Source organism: Oncorhynchus clarkii, chromosome 13 (genome assembly GCF_045791955.1).
Source record: "Oncorhynchus clarkii lewisi isolate Uvic-CL-2024 chromosome 13, UVic_Ocla_1.0, whole genome shotgun sequence".
In the NCBI taxonomy this organism is placed as follows: Eukaryota; Metazoa; Chordata; class Actinopteri; order Salmoniformes; family Salmonidae; genus Oncorhynchus; species Oncorhynchus clarkii.
Window position 1 is genome coordinate 57,576,839 of NC_092159.1, and position 13,277 is coordinate 57,590,115.

Genomic DNA, 13,277 nt, shown 5'->3' on the forward strand with positions numbered 1-13,277 from the left:
TAATGTTTTTGCATATTCCCAGTGTGGATGCTGTCTATATGCATAGCCAAGGCTAACCAATTCTAAATGACACTAGCGGTTCGCAATGTAGGGTATTCAATAGTTACCACAGCCACAACGTCCGAAACCCTGCCTGTTTCTACATTTCGCTTCCTAAAATCAGATTTTAAACCTAACCCTTAACCCTAACATTAATCACATTGTTAACCTTGTGCCTAAACCTAACCTTAAGCTTTTTTATATTAATATTTACGATATAGACAATGCTGACTTTGTGACTGTGATACTAGGTTCACTCGCAAAGTCACCTAAACTGAAAATGACGCAGTTCTTCCAAAACTGCAGCTCATTGCTGGAATACATATTTCCCTACTTCAGTCAACCAGTCCATTTTGAAGTTGTGATAAAGCTCTCCTCATTTGGCAAGGATTGTAGCTTCTGTATCCCATCAGTTTGACACGTTTTTATAGTCATCTATTTCTATAAGCGCATTCAGCACGCGTGAGCAGAGGGAGCGATCGTAATTCCACGTAGGTTAATGCTGCGGTTATGTAGTCGTCGTCGGAGCGTTTTATTTCTTAACTGCGATGTTGGAAATATTACTTTGTTTCATTCATGTGCATTTTGATCGGAACAATTTTTCAACATATACGATTTTAGCTACTTTGATAAGCTAACTAACGTTGCTTATAATTACGTTTAGCTAGCTTGATTAACATCGATATAAACCCAGGTTCGTTACAATATGATCAATATGGTTAAACTAGCTACCTTATGCCGCACCCATCTTGTGCTTGTCAAAAACGTATTGTTATCATCTTTTGTTCGAAAATGTAAAAGGTCAGTGGTCGCATTTCGGTAGCTCACACAGTTTCCCGAATTGTAATTCTGATGTGAAGGGTCATTCAAGTGAAACTACACAGTCAGAACTTCCAATAACTCCGATAGCACATGAACGCAGCATATGCTACTTCTCTAATGTATCTAATGGATTTCTCAAGCCAAAGTATAAAACACTTTCTTCTCACCAAAGACACGTTTCTTCAGCAGACATATATTTATTTTATTAGCCTACTCAGGAACCGAACCATAGAACCAATATTTATGGTAATAGTAATTAGAACAAAATAAACATCATACATTTCCGGAAGGCTATCACCCCTTCATTGAAACACTTATATTACAAACAAGTCTATCGTAACATAGCTTACCAGATTCAAATGTAGCCTGTAAGAAATGTAAGGCAATTTACCAACAAAACAAAAAACGTTTGATCTCCTTCTTTAGGGCTGTTGCGTAAGAAGTGGCGTGACAAGTCGTCTTGACTGAACACGGAAGAGCTTGAGAGGACAGTATAGTTCACTGGAAAATGACTGTAGGCAATATGCTGTGTGCATCATATTTCATTATAGGTTCATGACTGAGGCGTGGCCTTTAGACTACGAAGCAAGATGTAACACTTTTTCTCTTAGACTTTAGAAAAAGACGTGGAGGGAAAGGCAGTTTTTAAGTTGTCAATAAAACAAACATTTTGGGGGACTGTTGCAGCTCACTTCTCCTTTAAACCATCTATTGTGTACCACAATATATTAATTTTATTTAATTTGACAGAAATGTAGGTTAGACTATTCTTATAATACCACTTATACCAGCGTAACAAAGTCATTGGATACCACGATACGCATGGATATGTTGTACTATCTGTGTTAATACTTTCAACCTAAGTTAGAGACTTTTTAAGAGCAGTTGATGTGGTTTTCCAGAACGGTTTAGGTGATTTTGACGCCATGGGCGAGCCTGGAAATGCTGCTCGTTGCCCGCTCACAGGTTGCTGACATGTTGTTCCTCTGCATGGGTGTGGCTCCTCCATTTCATTCTGTTCCAATGAGAATGTTTTTTTAGCTCACCTGGCCGGTACATCGGTGGGAGGAGTTTACATCGGTTGAAAGGGATTTCATTCGTTTTCTAATTGGGCTGCTTCCCAGGTGTGAACCAAATGCCCCTCTTGAGCGGATGTCGAATGCGAAGTCGGCTCAGAATAGGGTTCGACTAAGCCAAATGGAATTGTTTTAAGAAGGTCACCAAGGATAATTTAGCTATTTGATCTAGACCCGTTGAAGTATAAACAAATATTTACTCATGTATTTGATGAACAATTTTATTTGGATTTACTGCCCATACATTGAATAACAAATTCACTACAAGGAAGAACAGATAGTCCCCCCAATGAATCTATAGGAAGTTTGTTCTGAAGTGTCTGTCCTATATCTGAGAGATATAAGGAAGCTAAGGAAACATTTAGATTTTTATGTACCCCTTATTTTTGCCAATAAAGAGTGCATTCGGAAAGTATTCAGACCCCTTGACCTTTTCCACATTTTGTTACATTACAGCCTTATTCTAAAATGTATTAAATATTTTTTTTACTCATGAATCTACACACAATACCCCACAGTGACAAAGTAAAAACAGGTTTATTGAGATTTTTGCAATTTATTTTTTTATACAAACTAAAATATCACATTTACGTAAGTATTCCGACCCTTTACTCAGTACTTTGTTGAAGCACCTTAGGGAGCAAATACAGCCTTGAATCTTCTTGGGTATGACGCTACAAGCTTGGCACACTTGTATTTGGGGAGGTTCTCCCATTCTTCCGTACAGATCCTCTCAAGCTCTACTCAGGTTGGATGGGGATCGTCACTGCACAGCTATTTTCAGGTTTCTCCAGAGATGTTAGATCTGTCTCATGTCTGGGCTCTGACTCTTAAGGACATTCAGAGACTTGCCCTAAAGCCACTCCTGCATTGTATTGGCTGTGTGCTTATGGTCGTTGTCCTGTTGGAAGAGGAACCTTCGCCCCAGCCTGAGGTCCTGAGTACTCTGGAGCATGTTTTCATCAAGGATCTCTCTATACTTTGCTCTGTTCGTTCATCTTTCCCTCAATCCTGACTAGTCTCCCAATCCCTGCCGCTGAAAAACGTCCCCAAAGCATGATACTTCCACCACCATGCTTCACCGTAGGGATGGTGTCAGGTTTCTTCCAGACGTGACACTTGGCATTCAGTCCAAAGAGTTAAATCTTGGTTTCATCGGACCAGAGAATCTTGTCTCTCATGTCCTGAGAGTCCTTTAGGTGCCTTTTGGCAAACTCCAAGCGGGCTGTCATGTGTCTTTTACTGAGGAGTGGCTTCCGTCTGGCCACTCTACCATAAAGGCCTAATTGATGGAGTGCTGCAGAGATCGTTGTCCTCCTGGAAGGTCCTCCCATCTCCACAGAGAAACACTGGAGCTCAGTCAGAGTGACCATCGGTTTCTTGTTCACCTCCCTGACCAAGTCCCTTCTCCCCGATAGCTCACTTTGGCCAGGCGGCCATCTTTAGGAAGAGTCTTGGTGGTTCCAAACTTCTTCCATTTAAGAATTATGGAGGCTACTGTGTTCTTGAGGGACCTTCAATGCTGCAGATATTTTTTGTTACCCTTTCCCAAGCATTTCTAAAAACCTTTTTTTGCTTTGTCATTATGTGTCATTGTGTGTAGTTTGTTGAGGATTTTTAAAATTATTATTCCATTTTTAGAATAAGGCTGTAATGTAACAAAATGTGGAAATGTCAAGGGGTCTGAATACTTTCCCAATGCAGTGTAGACAGGTGTGTGCCTTTCCAAATCATCTCCAATCAATTTAATTTACCACAGGCGGACTCCAATTAAGTTGTTGAACCATCTCAAGGATGATCAACGGAAACAGGATGCACCTTAGCTCAATTTCGAGTCTCATAGCAAAGGTTCTGAATACTTATGCATAGAAGGTATTTCTGTTTTTAACTTTTAATACATTTGCAAACATTTCTAAAAATCTGTTTTTGCTTTGTCATTATGGGGTAATGTATTGGGAAAAAAATATTTAATCAATTTTAGAATAAGTGTTTAATGTAACAAATTGTGGGAAAAGTAGTCAAGGGGTCTGAATACTTTCTGAAAGCACTGTATATACTGTACCTCTGTTCATTTTGTCAACTGATACCGGGGCACCATCAGACGAGTCTTGTGAGGCCTGTGGGCGTCCTAGAGCAAGACAAGCGACGTGTTCCCCAGAGGGGTCAGATTAGTGTGGTTTAGCCCACACTGTTCAGACGCTAGAGACAGGTTGGCTGTAACAAATTCAGATGAGTCCTAAGACTCTTGAGGGGGTCGTAGAGCAAAATGGAGAATACCATCGTGGTCGGGAGAGTCTCATCTTTCCATAATAGTGTGTATGCCAAACCGTTCGGACGCTACAGATGATTTTGTGAGAAGACCGATTTTTGGGATGTCTCATGGTCTGACAAGCACCGCTTTAGCTCTGTCACCTTTCACTGCAGATTTGGATGTGTGACATAGGCGGATGCGGTGGATTGAGACACATCCAATGCAAAAACAGGTATCTCTAACTTAAACAGACAGATTTCTATTAGGAATTTTTTCATTATGCTAATTAGATTTATTTGGGGGTGCGGAGATCGACCATAGTTGGTTTAATAGTGCTGCATTAGCGGACTGATATGTAATCTCAGCCATAGCCCCCGTACACATATCTCCGCGGGGCTCCTTGTCCATTGTACAGACACAGCTCATCGGAGATACAGATTGTTTTTGCGCCAACCTGGCATTCAAGCATTTTTCACTTTTTGCAATTTTTTTATAGGACATAAAACTAAAACTGAGGGCAGTACATTTTGAACTGAGGCGGGCTAAGCCCACTTTAGCCCCCCCGTACTGCTGGGAAGCCCCAAAATCTGTTTTTTAATCTTTATTTTACTCTCATTGAGATAAAATGTATTTTGCAAGAGAGATCTGGTCCAAGATATAGCAGCAGGAGGAAACTAAAAGCAACCAACTTTCAGGAATTCTGATGTGATAATTCATCATGCTGTCTGTATTTGTCCTGTGTTACATAAGTTCAGTGACACCTTTTCTTCCAGCCTGGTATCATAGTAACAGTAAGTTCGGGACACCCAAATTAGTATATGTTACGTTTGGTATGGTTACATAAAACAGATGGGTACTTAAGGCAAAAATTAAGGGGCTCCTGTGTGGTATAGCAGTCTAAGGCACTGCATCTCAGTGCAAGAGGTGTCACTTCAGTCCCTGGTTCAAATGAAGGCTGGATCACATCCGGCCGTGGTTGGGAGTCCTATAGGGCGGTGCTCAATTGGCCCAGCGTCACCCAGGTTTGGCCGGGGTAGGCCGTCATTGTAAATGAATAACTGACTTGTCTAGTTAAATAAATAGTAGTGCAGCAGACACCCCTCTAAAACCTCTGGATGCAGTCTACCATAGAGCACTTCACTTTATCACAGGTGACAGGTTTAATACTCGTCACTGCATCCCGTATCAGAAGGTCGGCTGGTCCTGACTAAAGTCCCCTAGATCGCTTCATTACTCCCTTCTTGTTTACAAATCTCTGCTGAAAAGGCTTTGAACCTACCTCACTTCCCGGGTAAGATGTTTAAATATGAGACACCAAACCCGTTTCACAGGGATGGTTAACTCTCCAAGTTCTACTAGTTCATACCAGTCTAGGTAGATCCTCTTTCAGTTTTGATGCCCCCCTTTCTTGGAATTGCCTGCAGAACTCATTGCAACTTGATTCCCTGTTGCTGCCAGGGCAGTTTAACAGTCTAGTATTAGGTGTGTTGAATATACAGTAAGTTGCAGTTATTTTGATTTAAATGAAGAGATATTTGTGGTTGTAATGTTGAAAGTTGTAACTTGTAGTGTTTTATTTTGGTTGTTTTATCTTTGTTAGAGTTATCCTTTTGTAGTGTGGCATTGTTCTGTTGTATTGCTGTGTTCAGGGCACCTTTTGAAATGAGCCACACCACAATACCTACTAGATGTCCTCATGGTACTGTAGAACTAACTACTACTGATAGTAATGTGTGATAACTGAACTAGTCATGATAAACAGATCATTTAACCAATGTTGGGGATCTTCATCTATTTTACGGTAGTCATTGCCCTATATTCTGGGAGGAAGATAACAGGCTAAGTTGCAAACACATCTATCTACTCTGACATTAACACATCTAAAGCAGTGGAGGCTGCTGAGGGGAGGACGGCTTATAATAATGTCTGGAATGGAGTGTAATGATGGAATGGAGTGGAATGGATGGAATGGAGTGTAATGGATGGAATGGAGTAAAAGGAACGGTATCAAATGTGTTTGGCATTGTACAGTATAACAATAATCAAGCATGTTATTGTACTGCATTTGTTTCAATTAAATGTATCTTTATGTCCTGGTTTTCCCTAGAATAAATGGATGGAAACGCTTGTTTTGGAAATCCACAATGGCTATTTTCCTACTTCCTGTTTGATCTTAGAAAGAAATTACAGTACATTACAGGATATTGGTACATTCATATGATGAGTCAATAAAGATCAATTCCCTCATATGGACCTCTTCCATAACAAACACAAACACAGCCTTTTATCACTCATCTCTGTGCTTTTTATTATTTTACCACTGTTTTACTGCTAGTGTTTAACTGTAGGACGTGAGGCTTGTTGCTCTGAGGTTTCGTTTCTCCAGCAGACTGGAGAGAACATGAGGGTGTTGCCAGTTGTTATCGCTGTGCTGTAGAGTGCCGACTACAAAGCCTTAGCCTAAACCTTCCCCTCTATGGTTGAGGCATCTCAGACAATCTAGATATAACACAAAACATTTATCTGATTAGACTAACTATGTTTCAAATACATTAACTGGTGGCCTAATGGACACAATAACATAACATTTAAGACGAGTCTAACTGGTTCAATCTTCTCTCTTGTTTGAGTCAATATAATATATCTGAAATGTCCTCTTATAACCAAAAACATCTCTACTTGATGTTAATATTGTCTATTTATTTGTTCCACAGTGCTCAATAACTATTAGGTAAACATGAATACAGTCATCGTCCAATATGCTGAAAATGTGTGATACAAAACTTCCCTTGAGTTTCTGTCTGACACATCTTGGTAATTTTCCTCTCAACAGGTTGAGTCATGCACGTGTGTACTTCTCTGGGAAAGGTAGTCTGATGACAAAACACCCTGGTGCTCCGCTGATGCCCTGAGTTCCTCCCGACTGATGCATTATGTTGTAACTATTACTAATGTATTACTGACTAAACAGCATTCTCTCTCTTACAAAAGGTTAAGGGTATAATATTATTCCTTGATGTGCATGGTGTCATCACTGATACATAGACATCCTGGGATTTTGTTATTGCTTTATTATTTTACTTTGAGCAACATTTGAAATATTAACATGCATTTATCCTGTTCAAAATCTGGAAACGTACAAACTGGACCAGTGACAGAAGAGGTGTTCTTGATTGTGTTAGGCTGTCCTCTCAAAACCGGTTTAAGGTTAACTGACCTCAGATCAAAACATTCCACATTTCCTGTTTTGTTGTGGAAACAGTAGGAGTACTCTACAATTATTTTTTTTTGCTGTTAGGGATCAACTCACACTGACATTTTATCTTGGCCCTCCATTCTTCACTTGTAAAGATGACCACTTAAACCTACAATAAATACATGAGTGAGTAGTGAGTCCTCTCTGTTACAGCATGGCTGTAATGCATCACCCAAGTAGGTGTTACTGGTGGTGGGAGTTTGAGTTCGCCCCAAAACCGGTTTTATTTCACTTTGAGATCAAATGTATTTTGCCAGAGAGATCTGGTCCAAGTTATAACAGAAAACTGGAAGGAAACTAAAACATCCAACCAACTTTTAACAATTCTCATTTATTGATGGATTCAAAATATTTACAAGATAAGTTTGTGTCATAAAGAAGCACAATGTTAGATATTCATTGTGCTGTCTGTTTTAGTCCACTCTTTTAGCTGGGGCTTCACTGAATACATTCAAATAATGTTAGATATTCATGGTGCTGTCTGTTGTTTTAGTCCACTCTTTTAGCTGGGGTTTCACTGAATACATTCAAACAAGTTCAGTGTCACACCCTTTCTGCAGTTTCCTGTCACATCAGAAATGTGTTCATTTTCATTTCATTCATTTTCCACTGTGACACAAAGCACATGGCAGACTATTTGACAAGGGTCAAAGTTGATAGCTTATTACAATTAAACATCCCCCCAAAATAAATAAATAAAAAGTAAACAACCAAACACAAAGACCAAACCAAAAAGTAAAACAACTGTATTCCCAAGGTGGCTGCTTTTTATGTCTGTTATTTATTAGTGGTAATAATTGTATTGTTTGTCCGAGCTGTAATTCACAACTCTCAGTGACAGAAACCATTTACTTGTGCATTATGACTATGGCACAGTTGCCTTAATCACAGTTGAGTGATTAAAGAACACCATTGTTCTTGTAGTTTCAGAGGAAACTTCCAAGTCAAACACAGCAAAAACACCACGTATAAAACCTGTGTGAAACAAAACCTAAATGTTCAAAATCATTTTCTGTCATTTTTCTAAGACATTTTCTCTTGTGTAGTGTACAAAACTCATATTGCTGCAGACATCCTGATCACATAATAGAAGTTTACACAGTCACAGTTTGCAGTTGGTTTGAAAATGACGGCCAAATGCACACTGTTCAGAGGTGCTAAGTAGACCTATGCCATAAGACTCTGTTCCAAAGCTTTTGCTGCCTTTTCTTTAAGACCTCTCAGGTTTTCCCTTGTGTAGGAGATTCCCAAAATCATATTGCTCCTGACATCCTTATCTTTGAAAATAAGTTTACTCAGGCACTCCGTTTCGGCACAGTTTCCGTAGGGAAAGTCATTTCTGTCCGTCTCAGGGTTTGCGAGAGAGAAAAGATCCCCACAGTTATTGCACGGCCTTCGGTCTTCATAACGATTGGCCTGGTGATTCCTGTAGAATGCTCTGCATTTTACGGTGCCAGGGAAGATGATACCGTTTCCCTGTTCATCATGTCTGAATGACAACACTGCATAAGACACATAGTCATGCCACACGTTTAGACATGACTGATTGATCATAATTCTCCTTGCTCTCTCCCCTCTGCAGGACAGGGATGCTCCATAGTACTTCACTGGTCTGAGGGCTCCAGGGGTTTCGTTGTAGCACACAGCTATGACAGTAGCCTCCAGAGTGTAGTAGTTAGTGTAGTTACTCTCGCCTTTTATTTTGGGGGGCAATTCCAATGCTTCCAGGAAACGTAGAAGATGTTTTTGTATTTTATCTTCGTCCTCATGACCACAAAACCTGACAGCCTGAAAACAAACGAAATGAAACATGCAATATTCTACAAATGATAAGATACATGGACATTACATGTTTTATATCATGTGTTTTATTGTCATTGTTTATTGCTAATTTTTTTTGTGTGGAAATTGGTCAAGGACAAAAGCTTCAGGTTAAATACAGTTGAAGTCGGAAGTTTACATACACCGTAGCCAAATACATTTAAACTCAGTTCACAATTCCTGACATTTAATCCTGGTAAAAATTCCCTGTCTTAGGTCAGTTAGGATCACCACTTTATTTTAAGAATGTGAAATGTCATAGTAATAGTAAAGAGGATGATTTATTTCAGCTTTATTTCTTTCATCACATTCCCAGTGGGGAATACACATACACTCAATTAGTATTTGGTAGCATTGCCTTTAAATTGTTTAACTTGGGTCAAACGTTTCGGATAGCCTTCACAAGCTTTCCCACAATAAGTTGGGTGAATTATGGCCCATTCCTCCTGACAGCTGATGTAACTGAGTCAGGTTTGTAGGCCTCCTTGCTCGCACACCTTTTTTCAGTTCTGCCCACAAATTTTCTATGAGATTAAGGTCAGGGCTTTGTGATGGCTACTCCAATACCTTGACTTTGTTGTCTTTAAGCCATTTGACCACAAGCAAGATTGTGGTCATTGTCCATTTGGAAGACCCATTTGCGACCAAGCTTTAACTTCCTGACCGATGTCTTGAGATGTTGCTTCAATATATCCACATAACTTTCTCTCCTCATGATGCCAGTCCCAGTCCCTCCTGCAGCAAAGCACCCACACAACATGATGCTGCCACCCCTGTGCTTCATGGTTGGGATGGTGTTCTTCTTGCAAGCCTCCCCCTTTTTCCTCCAAACATAACAATGGTCATTATGGCCAAACAGTTCTATTTTTATTTCATCAGACCATAGGACATTTCTCCAAAAAGTACGATCTTTGTCCCCATGTGCAGTTGCAAACCGTAGTCTGGCTTTTTTATGGCGGTTTTGGAGCAGTGGCTTCTTCCTTGCTGAGCGGCCTTTCAGGTTATGTCAATATTGGACTTGTTTTACTGTGGATATAGATACTTTTCTACCTGTTTCCTCCAGCATCTTCACAAGGTCCTTTGCTGCTGTTCTGGGATTGATTTCCACTTTTCGCACCAAATAACTTTCATCTCTAGGAGTCAGAACGCATCTCCTTCCTGAGCAGTATGATGGCTGCGTGGTCCCATGGTGTTTATACTTGCGTACTATTGTTTGTACAAATGAACGTGGTACCTTCAGGCATTTGGAAATTGCTCCCAAGGATGAACCAGACTTGTGGAGGTCTCAAATTTTTTTTCGGAGGTCTTGGCTGATTTCTTTTGATTTTCCCATGATGTCAAGCAAAGAGGCACTGAGTTTGAAGGTAGGCCTTGAAATACATCCACAGGTACACTTCTGAAGCCATGACATAATTTTCTGGAATTTTCCAAGCTGTTTAAAGGCACAGTCAACTTAGTGTATGTAAACTTCTGACCCACTGGAATTGTGATACAGTGAATTATAAGTTAAATAATCTGTCTGTAAACAATGTTTGGAACAATTACTTGTGTCATGCACACAGTAGATGTCCTAACCGACTTGCCAAAACTATAGTTTGTTAACAACAAATTTATGGAGTGGTTGAAAAACGAGTTTTAATGACTCCAACCTAAGTGTATGTAAACTCCCGACTTCAACTGTACATTCCATTTACACACTTACCAAAGTCAGAAGAATGGAAAATGGAGTCTGACGGGGTGGAGACATGTAATTGTGGAATGCCATTTGAAATCTTGTTTCTAATTCGTCCTTCACCGCTTGAGACTCAAAGAAGTCATTTGGAAGAAGACCGACCTCATGAATGTGACCTAAGAAAAAGATGCTGTGAAGCAACTTTTAACAGACATTAATAATTAATAACATAATTAATGAACAATGTATAACATAACAAGATCAATTAATAATGGTTTGTTCTGGAAACAATTAATTTGTAACCTGATGAAATGTATAGTAAACCAAAAATGTGCTAAATGTGTGAGAATGTATTTTAGGCGTTTGATTAGTGTATTTAATTAGGCGATGTGTACCTTTTCCACGTAATCTTCTATTCTGTCAACTCCCACGCACAGGGGACTATTCCATAACTTTATAACCTGTCCAATAAATGCTGTTCCTGATGACTTTAAGCTTTCTCCATTTATTATCCTCCGTTTCGTATATGTAGTTGTTGGTTCCCTTAAAAGTGGTATTGTAAAGTTTAATAAAGATCACGTACAGTAAGTAATGATTGTATTTTAAATGCTGTTCAAACCCAATTCAAGCAGCCCTACTCCGTTTGAGCTGTTATCCCATTCCCCTCATAATGAGAAGGTAAGTTGTGTTTCTTTATTTTACACTGTCTTCTTTGTTCTCTTCAGCACACAAATTGGCATTGTTTGTTATAGTTGTGCAATTTCACTAGTTAAGCAATTTAACAACTCTGATCAACTACGACACTAGGTAATTAACAATTGAACTTTATTACAATAATTTGAAAAACAGCTTAACACAAATGAAATACTAAATTCTACAGCACAGTAACCTAAAAAATGTGCTTTTTACTCTGGAAATAAATCTGAATGTTAACTACTTCTGAACACCTTAAAGGGATTGTTCAGCGTAATTACATTTTTAGATAGTTTGTTTTCTTAGCTTGAATGCAATATGTGAATAAGAACTAACTGTAATCCACAATTTGGTTTCCATTAACTAGCCACTGCTAACAAATGACAGTTGGCACTACTTTCAAGTCAACCTCTCATGGGTATCGACTACCATGCTAGTCGATACCCATAGACTTCCAGTTGGCGAAACAACCTCTAACTTCCTTCATACTAGATGGACACAGAGACATAAACACTATATCTCCAAGTTCATCTGACTCTGGGGAAGTAGATAAAGGGCCTCATTGCCAAAATGCCTAGTATCCCATTAAATCATGCCATAATTATTGCAAAATAATGTAAAACCAAGTCATTGAGCGACAATCAATTTAAGAGATGATCTGGACATGACATTTAAAACATACGGAAAGGGGTAAAGGGAGGTATTTTATTTTTTGGTCCTAAAATACTTATTAGCATTAGTTGTAACTGGCTAGTTAATGAAATAAAAGTGTAGATTGCAGTCTGCCCTTGTCCATAGACTGCTTTCAAGATAAGGAAACACATTTGCTGAACTAACTATTTTAATAATATCTACAATTATCTCACAAATGCAAAAATCAAAGCATATATGTATAGATGTATATATTAGTCTATATTTATCTTGCACTATCATAAGTGATCACAATTGACACTAACCTTTTATTAGGTGGTACCTGCCTCTGTAAATAGAAAAATGAATCTTTAACAACTTAATGTAATATTAACATGGTATTAATAGTAATATTAAGATGATTCATATTGTAATTTGTATTATTGATTTCTACTTACGGAGCTGCTCATGATTGCCGTGGGTGCTGAAACCAAACAAATTAATGACTGGGAGTTAAAATGTTTTAGGGCGGGGCACAGAAAAGAAGAGAAGGAAGAAGTAACATCCATACAGATTTTAACATGTTAACTTACTCAGCTGCAGTTGTGTTTTTCTGTTGGATATTAAATCAATAGGCAAAATGACATTTTGACGTGGATCCGGAAAGCTAGTAGCTATTTTGGGCATGTTACGCCTTCATACCTTAGTGCAGTGCTCACTGACAAGTAGTATCTGGGTTATTGTTGTCTGGGTTATTACAGTAACCCAGACACGTCACAGGGCTATAAAGCTGAAACATGCCCTTACAACTATGGTAGTGAGAGGAAGTCGAGTCGTGCATGGGAAAGGAGGGAAGTAGGTGAAACTGGGCCCACATTCTGCTAATATTCTCATCGATGAAGCATCTGATCTCAATACATTTTTCTGTTCCCAAAAATATAATTTTATTTAAAAAAATTATAGGAGCGGTGTGAGGTCCAAAAAGGTGGTTTGGTGCCTGAGGGAAACACCATACCA

General features: G+C 39.1%; 1 protein-coding gene across 2 annotated transcripts; it reads right to left on the reverse strand.

Annotated features, from left to right (window-relative positions):
• Positions 1-7,926: 7,926 nt before the first annotated feature.
• LOC139424069 (uncharacterized) lies at positions 7,927-12,920 on the reverse strand. Of its 2 annotated transcripts, XM_071175761.1 has the most exons (6): positions 12,854-12,920; positions 12,719-12,744; positions 12,587-12,609; positions 11,333-11,480; positions 10,968-11,138; positions 7,927-9,232 (listed from the first exon to the last, which is right to left on the reverse strand). In XM_071175761.1, the coding sequence occupies exons 2-6, from the start codon at positions 12,728-12,730 to the stop codon at positions 8,612-8,614; spliced, it is 975 nt and encodes a 324-aa protein (XP_071031862.1). In that variant the 5' UTR covers positions 12,731-12,744; positions 12,854-12,920; the 3' UTR covers positions 7,927-8,611. The 2 variants fall into 2 exon arrangements, with proteins under 2 accessions (XP_071031862.1, XP_071031861.1); XM_071175760.1 differs by lacking the exon at positions 12,854-12,920 and having other exon boundaries at positions 12,719-12,817.
• Positions 12,921-13,277: the final 357 nt, after the last annotated feature.